At 33.7% G+C, this 13,205-nt stretch overlaps 1 protein-coding gene across 6 annotated transcripts in view; it reads left to right on the top strand.

Moving 5' to 3' along the window:
• The window catches only part of PIAS2 (protein inhibitor of activated STAT 2), a 114,708-nt gene that overhangs the window by 79,082 nt on the left and 22,421 nt on the right, over nucleotides 1–13,205 (top strand). For all 6 annotated transcript variants that reach the window (XM_063076606.1, XM_063076605.1, XM_063076604.1 and 3 more), the window contains 3 exons: nucleotides 893–998; nucleotides 1,595–1,668; nucleotides 9,532–9,692. In XM_063076606.1, the coding sequence (XP_062932676.1) occupies nucleotides 893–998; nucleotides 1,595–1,668; nucleotides 9,532–9,692 (341 nt within the window). The remainder of the gene's footprint in view (nucleotides 1–892; nucleotides 999–1,594; nucleotides 1,669–9,531; nucleotides 9,693–13,205) is intronic.

Raw genomic sequence — 13,205 nt, 5'->3', positions numbered from 1 at the left:
GGGCATTTACTTAAAAGAACATTAAAAAGAATATTTAAAATATTTGGTTTAGCAACCATTAAAAATATTTTGTTTGTGGAGAATCAATTGAATGAATATATAAAGTGAAATAGTAAGGTACTTTTTTTTTTTTTAGCATTTAGGTAAAATTATATTTTATCTCTTCATAACTCTATAACTAGCTAATGAAGTTCCCTTGTGTCAGATCAAAGAGGTATGGGATTGAACACTATTATTTTCTGGCCTTGCCTTTTGGATTTTCATCATTTCTTCATGTGTCTTATATACTACAGTAGCTGCCCCTTCCCCAGTAAAGTACTTATTTGGGAACAGGAGTTAATTTGTCAAAGCTTTCCACAGAAGAAACCTGATACTGATTCATTTAAGTGATTTGCTCAAGCCATGTAGCAGATGATCTCTTCTGTCAGAATTAGAACTTTGGAACTCTGGGTTTGAAGTGTTAATTCAGACTACTGGTGTTTGAACTTTGTTTCTGCGTGGAACCCATTTTTAAATGAAGATATGAGAGACCGTTACATAAAGTAGATGAAAACAGAACAGTTCTCATTAGAAGTAGGCATGGGAGGGTGCATTTTCATGGTGGCCCCTAAGGTACCATTTTTGCTAAATTAGAAACAGTTTGAAAACCATTGGTCTAAGCTATGGTACCATACCAGTGGATGTTTTAAAGTGATAAGTGATTGAGAGATACCTTTAAAATGATTGAGCTTTTGTCTTCTCTGAAGTAGCTGAGTTGATTTTGTCCCTAGTCATTGACCTTCCTGTGGAAGTTATCTTGAATGTTATTTTTAGAAGCCAGACTTTCTTAAATAAATATTTTATGTAAAGAGAATATTATCTCTTTTTTAATACAGATTATCTTTCCTTGTAGAATTACTCCATGTCTGTGTATCTTGTACGACAGCTCACATCAGCCATGTTATTACAGAGATTAAAAATGAAAGGTATTAGAAACCCTGATCATTCCAGAGCACTAAGTAAGTAATGTATGTAAGACTGAGCGTATGAGACGCTTTCGTGGGGGAAAATAACAAAAAACTCACACATCAATATTTATTATATTTATTTTATTAGTATATTTATTAGCTTGTATATTCATTAACTTATATTACCTGGTGAATAACATCTTTTCTGCTTGCAAATATAACAATTGTTGGAAACAACTAATATTGCCTACTAAAAACAGTAATGAATATGGTTAGAAAGCATCGAAGCTCAAGCTGCTACTTCTTTCCAGCGTCCTCTCATTGTTATTTTGCTCTTAAATCTTAAAACAGCTTTCTGTTCTGAAACTCCTTCTTACAAGCAGTTTTACTTTTAAAAAGAAATTTTAAAAATTCAATTAAACATGTGATCTAGAGTTTGCACCTTCATAATTCTTTAACCTAAATACTGGGAATATGATTGTGTTTCAATACATTAAATTTTAACATTTTTTGGTTTTTTTTGCAGTTTTTGACCTATTCAAAGCGCTTGGGAAATTTTTTAAAAACATGCTATATATTTCTATAATTTTGTTGATATGTCACTGTTAGTTTTAAAATTTTTGATTTTTTTCCCTTTCTTTTTAAAGTTAAAGAAAAACTTACTGCAGATCCTGATAGTGAAATTGCCACAACTAGCCTTCGGGTATCCTTGATGTGCCCTGTAAGTAAAACAACAAACATTCTGGGGAATTATATGAATAATTAATTTTCCTATAAAAGTATGTGTGGAAGTGAATTATTACAATAGAATTTTGAACTTTTGTCTTTTCCCATTTAGGAATCTTCATGATTAGCCATTATAATCCATTGTATTCTTCAGGCAATGACTAAACAAGAGACCTAAAGGGATATTGAGTTGAAGAGGGAAGATGGCTTTAGGCTCAGAATAATCTGTCATAATTAATGCTGTAAATAATCCACAGCTAATAATAAGTACATAATAAGAGCTGCCTCCTTTTATCAGAATATACACGGTATTGAAAATTAGCAATAAAATGACTAGGGCATGATAACTATTAATTGATAGACTTGGTTAAGGAGTTAGGATGTCTTTGTAATGTACTTTTAAATTGCAAAATAACTTTTTTAATACCCTTTCACATAGAGACTATGGAGGAAAAATCAGTCAGAAACTCTGAGATCCTCTTATGTGCTTGGCACTGAGCAAATGGTGGTAGAAGATACTGAGGACTTCCTAAGAAATTATCATAAAGTTTATAATTTAGTTTGATAGATAAAACCAATTCACATGAAAAAGCAGCATGATGTCCTTACCATATATAATTGTACTATTGGAGTACCAAAGAAGAGATTGGAGAGGTCAAGAATAGTGGATGAAGGCTTCTTAAAAATCACTAGTGTTTGAGGGGGACTTTCAAATGTGAAAGTCATGGGATCACAAATTTATAATGTAGTTTTGGGCATATTTGATGACTACCTACCATTGTGAGAAATGTACAGATTTTTAAATGGAGAGAAAGTTGTGTCAGAGAGAGGAGGGAATGATATGTGAGTTCCAGCTGTGTGCTCCTTATTTAACTGTCTTAGCAAATCTGTATGGAGTTGTCCCCATTTTACAGATGACAAAACAGAGACTGAAAGAGGTTGGCTAACCCAAATCACACAGTTAGTAGTAGAACAAGGATAAAAATTTTAATCTTCAGACATTGTTCCAGTTCTGTTTCCAGTATACCATGCTGCCAGATTGGGCTAAAATGTAAATGTCCTGATTATAAGAGCACATCTCTAGTCCCCTGGAAAGCCGTATTTGCAGATATCATTCTTTCTAAAGCTTTGTTTTTTTATCATCATTAAAAAAATTAACTTGCCTCTAATGAAAAAGAGTAGAATTTTCTGATATGGGCATTGCATAGAAACTAGGAACCTATGATTATCAAACTCAGGGAGAAGTTGTGCAGTCCCAGCAGGGGAGGACATTAATGCCCTGAGGTGGTGGCAGAGGCTCTAGAGAGCGTGTGTTTGGACTCACAACCTCCCTTGCTCACAAGCTCTGTGCAGACCTTCAGACATGAGTTCGTTTGAATGTCTTCACGTTACCTTTTTCTTCCTTCTCATATTAAAATTGATATTAGATTGAAACAAGTGAAATTGCCATTTTGCTGGTCAAAAACAGTTGGATATTGACAGTTTTTAATGGTTGAACTCAATATATTGACAAAAATTACTTTCTGGCTAGGTACAGTCACTGTATGAGGAGGGAACTCATGTCACCTCTGTGTTTTACAATGTCAGACTATTCAAGAAAAAAGGGCTTTTCCTAAGAAGTTCTACAGTTGCACAGTGCCGTTTTTCTCTAAGTCCTCTTTTCTTAGAACCAGTTTTTTCCCCTGTCAGACTGCCACACCTGTATGAGAACAACCAAAACAAAACACAGTGGCCAAACATACTAAAAGATTCTCAGACTTTCAATAAATAGTGCAAGTAGTATGGGTTGAACATTTCAAATCCAAAATTCCAAAATCCCAGACACTCCAAAATCTAGAACTTTTTGAAGGCCAACATGACACTCAAAGGAAATGCTTACTGAAGCATTTCAGATTTTGGATTTTCGGATTTGGGATGCTCAGCCAATATGTATTCTGCAAATATTCCAAAATTTGAAAAAATCTGACATGTGAAACACTTCTGGTCTCAAACAGTTTGGATAAGGGATACTCAACCATATATCAGGGTGATAAGGGTTCCTTCTGTGTAAGAATAGGGAGCAATTCCTTTCAAACATGACAGTTTTAAGAAAATTAACATCAGTTATTTGAAGAAATGAAATAACAGGCCAAGTAGTTTTTTGTCCTGTTTTATTAAATGTTTTATTTCTCCTCTTGTTAAGTAACAACAGGCCTGTTTCTGAGACTATCTCTTGAGCCTTTCCTCAGGGTTTATCCTACCTGGTTTTTTCAGAGTACTTTCTCAGGAAAGAGTAAATGGTACTCTTTGGGCTGTAGTAGTGTTAACATAAAAGTTGGGTAGCTAAATTGTAATATGTGGTATTACCAAACACAGGTGTTTTGATCAGATTTGATGGATAGATGACAGAAGGTAGATGATGATAAAGGTAGTTTTTGAGGAAGAGGCAGCTGTAGTGTCAGCTGGAGAAAGCAGAAGGTAGTCTGCCCAGCTAACTGTAGAAAAAACATGGGATCTGGTGCAGTAATGGGAAATTAAAAAAGAATGGATCCTTGGCACTTGGGAGGGTAAGAGGTGAGCCCTGGGTTTCTTTGGCAAAAATGAGAGAAAATTACAGCCTAGGATGATGGAAGAAATGTTTGTTGTATTTCATAATATGTTTGTATAATGATTTAGAGTAGATATGAGTCTGGATAGTGGGAGTAAGTTTTAAGACCTCTGTCCTTGGGACCTAAAGAAGGTCATTTCACAGTTGTTTTTGAAAAGAGATCTGAATGAGTGTGCATAATTACATTTCTGAACACAATATCTGAATTTTACATTAGAGTTTTACCTTGGTGATGTCAGCTAGTGATTTTCAGTCTGTCTTGCAGAGGTGGACTGGGAGATATAAAAGGAAAGCTAGGTTTGATTTTTACCTCTGGGAATTCTACCTAATATGTTTTTTAAAAAGTTCTGCCAAAAAGTTCAAAACCACCACTTTGGTCCATTTTTCATTTAGATTGATACTAATTAGTCTACAGTGAAGCAAATATCAATTTAGATACTGCCATTGTTTAGAAGCTGTTTCATTCATAAAAACGATAAGTTTCAAAATGTGTCATCTGATTAAATTAGAATTTAGCACATTCTTTTTAATATGCTATTATCAGTATTTGGAAATAGATCAGATTTTGCTAGTTAGTATTAGTGCATTCTATATGCTGTGGAAATTTTAAAGAAGTGATAGGAGAGATGAAAATGGCATTAAAAGAAGAAACTAGTTTGCAAAGCATGGCCCTGGACTACCTGAGGGTCCTTGAGACTCTTTGAAGAGGTCCACAAAGTCAAAACTATTTTTATAATACACTCATATGTCTTTTTACAATGGGCATATGTTCTGAGAAATGGATTGTTAGATGATTTTGTCATTGTACAAATTTCATAGAGTGTACTTACAGAAACCTGATGGTGTAGCCTACTACACACATAGTCTATATGGTATAGCCATTGTAAAATTATGGGATCACTGTCATATATGTGATCCAGTATTGATTGAAATGTTGTTGTGTAGCACATGACTGTAATACTAACACAATTTCTCTCATCTCTCATGAGTATACTGTGATGTTTAACAGGGATTACTGACAGGAAATGATGTCTTTGCTCTGATGGCTAATGGAATGTGTACTTGTGTACTCTTTTAAAAATATCTGTCTTAATTTCTAATAAATATTACTAAACGTAGCCCACATACATAAAAAACTGTTGGGAGTTCTCAATTTTTAGGAGTGTAAAGGGGTTATAAAACCAAAAGTTTCAGAACTGGTAGCCTGTGAAAACCATAGTAAGCTGTTGGAGCATTATTTTAAAGAAAAAAATTGTTAAAATGGACAAATAATACTTACTAAATTATAAAATTGTTCAAGTAGAACTGAAATAATAAAAAATGAAAATTTTAGTTACCAAGTCCTATTATGTACATGTAACCATATTACTAATAGTATGATATATATCTTTCTAGATTTAGCTCTCTGCTCATAATCACATGTATATTTACTGGAAAAATAGTATTGTGCTATCTTAAATATATTTGTATGGGTAGCTCTGTCTTATTTTAATAACTGTAGGTATTTTGCTGAATAGGTATAGTGTAACTTATTTTCAACCTATTCTGTAATTATTTACAGTTTGTTCATAAGCACTGATTGTGTAAAAAGGAAAACTCACTTATATTTATGGAAAATTCCTAAATAAAATGCCAGCCAATAGTTATACCAGTGCTATTTGAAAAGAATCATATGATAACAAGGGGATGCCTCCTAGCAATGCAAGGATAGTTTGATTTTAGAAAATCTGTTAGAATTATTCATTTTGTAATTGAAAGGATGGAAAAACCTGTGATTATCTCATTGGGTGCTGAATAGCTATTTAGTCAACATTCATTTCTAATAGAACAAAAGCTCATAGTAAAATAGAAAGAGGTGGATAACTAAAACCACAACTCACAACTCAGCCCCATTTTAATGTTATGAAACTAGGAGTGTATCAGTCAGGTGAGGAACATTTGGATTTGCATTGCAGCTCCACCACCTGTGTCTCTGTGAGTGTGTGGTTTCAGCCTCTTCTAGCTTCAGCACCTTCATTTTAAGAATAGAAACATAGTTATCTCTTTTGGGGTCAGAGTTGTTATGTGGATTTTTTGAGATTTATGTAAAACCTCTTAGTATACTTTAAAGATTCTAGATAACTAAGGGGATAATTTGTTATTGAAGGAAAAGTACAGAAGCACACATTATAAGAGAGGTTGTGTCAAATTTTATTCTGACTGTTTTCTGTTTTAAATGATGATTTATGTTGTGCTGCAAACTTGCTTGAATCACTATAACTTCTAAGTTCTCTTTTAGAATTCTAGTTAAACACTTAGGTAGAGGCAGTATAGCACAGTGATGAGCATGGACTCTGCAGCCAGAGCTCCTCAGTTCAGATCTTAGCTCAGCCATTTTCTTTTTTTTTTTTTTTTTTTTTTAAATATTTATTTATTTATTTATTTTATTTATTTATTTTTTCTCGATATACATTGTGGCTGATTAATGCTCCCCATCACCAAAACCTCCCTCCCTTCTCCCTCCCCCCCAACAATGTCCTTTCTGATTGCTTGTCGTATCAACTTCAAGTAATTGTGGTTGTTATATCTTCTCTCCCCCCCCCCCCGGTTTTGTGTGTGTGTGTGTGTGTGTGAATTTATATATTAATTTTTAGCTCCCGCCAATAAGTGAGAACATGTGGTATTTCTCTTTCTGTGCCTGACTTGTTTCACTTAATATAATTCTCTCAAGGTCCATCCATGTTGTTGCAAATGGCAGTATTTCATTCGTTTTTATAGCTGAGTAGTATTCCATTGTGTAGATGTACCACATTTTCCGTATCCACTCATCTGATGATGGACATTTGGGCTGGTTCCAACTCTTGGCTATTGTAAAGAGTGCTGCGATGAACATTGGGGAACAGGTATACCTTCGACTTGATGATTTCCATTCCTCTGGGTATATTCCCAACAGTGGGATAGCTGGGTCGTATGGTAGATCTATCTGCAGTTGTTTGAGGAACCTCTATACCATTTTCCATAGAGGCTGCACCATTTTGCAGTCCCACCAACAATGCATGAGAGTTCCTTTTTCTCCGCAGCCTCGCCAGCATTTATCGTTCAGAGTCTTTTGGATTTTAGCCATCCTAACTGGGGTTAGGTGGTATCTCAGTGTGGTTTTGATTTGTATTTCCCGGATGCTGTAGCTCAGCCATTTTCTAACTTTGTAATGTTAGTCAGGTTATTTAGCTTCTTTGTGCCTAAGTTTCTTCGATTTAGAATGGGGATGATAGTATCATCCTTATAGTGTAATTAAGTTTAAATGTAAAAGTGTTATTGGAATTAATGTAAAGTACTCAACACTGTACTTTATACATAGGTTGAACTGTATAAGCCTTAGGTACTGCTGTTGATGATTTGGCTAGATTATTTTCTTCTTAAGTTACAAAATAACAAAATGTCCATTTTTGAAGTCTTAGAAATTATAGATAAACCAAAAAGGAGAAAAAAAGGAACATCCTCAAAATTCTACCACCCAGGCAGAGTAAATAAGTTTGCTGTGAATTCTTCTAGACTTTGTAGTGCATGTAAAGTCCTTCCTTTCTTCCCTTCCTTTCTCTCTGTCCCCTTTCCAGTCTTTATCCGTGCATTCTTCTGTCTGGTCAACAAATAACAAGCACATGCTGCAAGCTAGTACAAGCTAGTATTGTGGTAGGACAGTGGGATTACAGTGGTGAACAGAGAAATAGGTCCTGTCCTTTATGGAGCTTGGTGTCTAGAAGGAGAAACAGATTTTCAATCGAAATAACAGAGCTGGTTATAAATGGGGATGTTTTCTTTTTCTCTTTTGTATATATTTTTATATGTTTTGTAATTGACATGTATTGATTGTACATGTTTATGGGGTACAGAGTTATATTTCAGTACATGTATACAATGTGTTATCAAAACAAGATAATTAGCATATTCGTCATTGTAAAAATTCATCATTTCTTTGTGCCGAGAGCATTTGAGCTTCTCTCTTCTACCCATTTGAGAACATACAATAAGGGGTTATTTTCTGTCAAGGAAATGTATGGGGAGGTTTGAAGAGTTTCATAGGAAAACCTGATATGATCTAGTCTGGGTGTTTGGTGTTGGTAGATCTCTTATCAGTTGGAATAAGAATTGAACCAAAGCACTGTAGTTATATAAAAGTATATTGAAAGACTGACACATTTGATTATATGAATATAAAAGTAAAAAATTTTAATGAACAAATGAAAAATATATTTGTAGTTCTTATCACATGAGGCTGATTTCTCTCATATAAAGAAGCTCCTATAAGTAGATAAAAGATTAATAACCAAATGGAAAGTGAGAAAAGGTTATGAATAGACAGTTCTTAGAAATACAAGTGACTCTTAGAAGTGAAAAAAAGAGGCTCAGTTACCACTTTTAGTAAGAAAAATGTAGTTTACAGGCTATAATAGGGTATTTCTGTCCTATGAGTTGGCAGCGATCAAAGAATTCAATAACGTACTGACGAGGTTAAGTGTATGAAGGTACTTCAAAAAGTTTGTGGAATGATAAAATTAAAAAATAATACTAATCTTGCCGTGAACTTTTTGAAGTATTCTCATACATGTGATGTGTAAATCAGATAATCTCTGTGGAACGTAGTTTGTCAATGTGACAAAAATCACAAATGCACTTTCCCTTTGACCCAAAAGTTCTGCTTCCAGAAATTTACCCTATGACCATGTATTACAGTGTTGTTTGTAGTGAGAAAAGATCTGAAATAATTTAAAAGTCCATCACTGGTGTACTGGTTAAATAAATTGTGATGCCTTCATATAATGGTAGCTTTTTATATACTGGTATGTGTGTAGCAGTCACCAAGTTATGTGACACAAGTAAGGTGAAGAATTGTGTGTAATGTTTGCCACCATTTCTGGGAAAATATATGCACTTAATGCATAAAACATCTGTGAAAGGACATGCAAGAGATGAATAACACTGATTCCTTCTTAATAGGGAGACTGAGGACAGGTGAGGAGGAGTCTTGTTTTCATTATATATATATCTTTATATATACATAACATAGATTTAAACGTGACCTATTTTGCAAAAGTGAAATGGTCTTTCAGAAATCATAAAGCAATGGATAAAAATATATAGTAATATTGATGAAAATAAACACTGGTTTGTGTTTCTTTTTCAATTTGATCTTTTTGTATGGTTTCTTCAGACTTTTTTGACTGGCTCTGTTCCATTTGAGTCTTTGTTCTCCTTTCTGAACCAGTTTTCCGTGTTGTGTTCTCTGTTCTGTAGTTAGGAAAAATGAGGCTGACAATCCCGTGCCGTGCAGTGACTTGTACACATCTGCAGTGTTTCGATGCTGCCCTTTATCTACAAATGAATGAGAAGAAGCCCACCTGGATTTGTCCTGTGTGTGACAAAAAAGCTGCCTATGAAAGTCTAATATTAGATGGGTAAGTATATCTCTTTTAACAGCTGTTGGCTATGTCTTCATTCAATACAGCCTGATATAAATGTACTTAGCACGAAGTTCAGATGTTTGCATATTTTATTTATACTTAATTATACTCAATCTTAAACTGTGGTTAGTGACCCTTTTATCTTTATGATATGATTTGTGTTGGGGACAAGAGGATGTGTATATTCTTTATTTTTGCTTTCAAGATTGTGTTTTAAAAAAAAAAAAAACATGAGAAAGAGGGAAAAGTCTGCTTAGTGATGTCATTTTGGTTACCTAGAACTTCTTGAAGTAGCAATTAGGGTCTATGCAAAAAACTGGAGGAAGTAGGGTAGATACAATCACATTACTGCAGCTGGTAAGATCAAAACTGGAATTCATGCCCAAGGTTTTCTGACTCTGGAGCCCAAACTCTTTTTTTGTTCTTCCTAAATTGCATTTTTTATTAGCAGCATTTGAATAAATATTATATTTGCCAAAAATTAAATTATGAAGAATATATTCCTGAATATTTAATATAGTCTTGACTGTGTTCGTGTATGTATTTGATCTTTTCTTGTGTATGTTGTTTATAAGAATGTGTTAATGAAGACTATCTTATAAAGTTATTGGTTATATTCATCAGGAATATATCTTTGAAGTATATCATCTTGAATATGTATCCTTGACTGTATTTATTATGTTGAATATACTCTTGATTAAAATTCTAACTAAGAGCATAACTAAAAGCTAAGAATATTTCTTAACACACATTTGTGGCTGCTCAGTACATCTTGTAAATTCTGTGAATAAGTCATTTGTGGAGTTAATCCTTCAGCAAATTAACTTTTGGGAAATTGGCTTTTGGCAAACTGGCCCTTCATTAAATTGGCCATTTGACAGATTGGTGTTTGGTGAATTGTCCCACTTCATAATAGGTCTTGGTTGCTATGGAGCAGATCTTTTATCTTTCTTCTTTTTCAAATTTATCTTGGTTACTTACACACTTATACTTTTATGTATGTATCTTAGAATCAGATTAAGTTCTGTGGAAAATCCTATTGAAACTTTGGAATTACAACAAATATCAAATCTTGACTAATAGGTTATTATTTGTATCTAGAGATGCTAATAATTTTTCTGTGTTGGTGCTGTACACAGCAGCCTTACCAAATGCTCTGATTTGGTTTTTGGAGTAGGACCTCCAATATAATGTATGTAAGAAGAGCAGTAATAGCCATCCATCTATTGTTCTTTACTTCAGAGGAAATCTTGCTAAAATTTCATCATTAAGTAAAATGGTATTGTAGATTTTTGGATGACACTATAGCAGATTAAAAGAGGTCTCTTCTATTTCTAGTTAGATAAGCATTTTCTTTTAGTCATGAAAGGTATAGCATTTTATCAAATATTTTCCACATCTACTGAGATGATCATACATATTTTCTCCTTTAATATGATAAGTGGTCAATTACATTGATATATCTTCTGCTATTGAGTGCCAGATTCCTGGGATAAATCCTACTTGGTCAGGACATATGGGTTTTAAACAATTCTGAATTTAATTTCATTTAATATTTTTTGTTCATATTCATTCAAAAGTGACATTACCATATGATTTTCTATTATCCTACTATCCTTGTCCAGGTTTAGTACCAAGGTTCTCTCTTCTTTGCAACTGTTTATTTTGATGATGGTACTAATTTAATGTATTTAGTAACGATTACAGGTCCCTTAAAGTGATCAACTTTCCTTGAGTCAGTTTTGATAATTTTTCATTAAGTTTTCCCCCCCAAAAATATGTTTTTGATATGCAGATGATCATAATATAAGAGCAGCTTTATTCATAATCATCCAAAACTAGAAACAATCCAGACGGCCTTTAAATGGTGAGTGGATAAATAAACTGGGTACATTTGCACAGTAGACAGTAATCTACAATTTATTTGACATCCTGGAATAGGCTAAACTATAGAGATGGAGAACAGTTTGCCAAGGGTTAGGGATATTGGGATGAGTTGACTACAAAAGGACAGCACAAGGAAATTTGGGGAGGTGATGGAACTATTCTGTACCTTGATTATTGTGGTGATTACATGAGTCTACACACTTCTTGAAACTCAAAATTGAAAACCAAAAAAGTGAATTATTCTTCATGTAAATTTATAAATTAAAAAAATTTAGCTGTTAAATTCTTAATTTCATGTGTGTTCCTCCATTAAGTCAGTATACACAACATCTAAAAGTTGAGTGTAATGCTCCTTATATATTGAGGATATTCTTTGTCTACATATGCCAAATGTATTTTCACAGTTGGTTTGCCTTTTAATTTTATTTATTGTGGCTTGTTTTCATTTTTCATTCAGAAGCTTTACATTTTGATTTCAAGTGTGTCTGTTCTTTTTGGATTTCTGCCCTTAAAAGTCCTAGAGATTTTATATAAACATTCATTTGTTTTTTATCAGAAACATTTATAATAATTTTTTTTCCAGTTCTGTAGTTCTTCATTTCTTATGTATTTCTTCATGAATTCATTCAACATAATTGTATTAGATCATTTCTTTTGCTTATAATAGAATATCTGAAACTGGGTAATTGATAAAGAAATGCAATTTATTTCTTAGAGTTTAGGAGACTGGGAAGTTCACAGTCCAGGGTGTGCATCTGGTGAGGGCCTTCTGATGGGAATTCTTTACAGGGTCCTGAACTACCAGGGTATCACATGGTGAGAATGGCCTGAGCAAAAGAGAACTAAATTTCTTACTTGCTCTCCTTATAAAGCCGTCAGAGTCACACCTATTACTCCATGAATGCGTTAATCCATTCACAAAGGCACAGTCCTCATAAATCTAATCACCTCTTAAAGGCCCCACCTTTCACATACCATAATTGGATTTCCCACCCCCTTAACATCATTAGAATGGAGATCAAGTTTCCAGTATGTGAACTTTGGGGAGATGCATTTGATGCACAGTAACAATACTTACTTGTTATGTCTTAGATACTGAGTGTAAAATGGTGAACACAGCATTTCTAGTGTGGGAAACAGTAAAAAATTGCATATTAAGTGTTGCATGCTACGAAGGTAAAGAATGGACTATGTGAGGAAAACTGGGAATGGAGAAGAAACTTTAGGGTAGGGAGTAGATGATTCCATTAAGGTAGGGATCACCCAAGCCTACCACCCAGATTGGTTGTCAGTAGTCTTAACAACATTTATTTCATAATTTCTCTCACGGCCTTGAGATACTACCTGTATCATCTAATATAGTCTGATAGATACTAGTGTTAATTTCTGAACTGCTGTTTGTTCCGTTGATCAAAGTATTAGTGGGCCAATACAAAACTAGTTACTCGATTATATGTTAATATTTCTTAGACCATTTCTTTTCAGAATTTTCTCAACTTGTATTACAATATATTCTGCCATTTTCACTTGAGTAAAAGTGTTCTCAAATTACACAAAACTATCATGTTTGAATTTTGCTTGGAATTATACTAAGTTTTCAATATAGTTGGGGAAAATAAA

The sequence above is a fragment of the Cynocephalus volans genome, chromosome 13 (genome assembly GCF_027409185.1).
Source record: "Cynocephalus volans isolate mCynVol1 chromosome 13, mCynVol1.pri, whole genome shotgun sequence".
Taxonomy (NCBI): Eukaryota; Metazoa; Chordata; class Mammalia; order Dermoptera; family Cynocephalidae; genus Cynocephalus; species Cynocephalus volans.
This window is presented reverse-complemented; position numbering and strand designations above follow the sequence as displayed.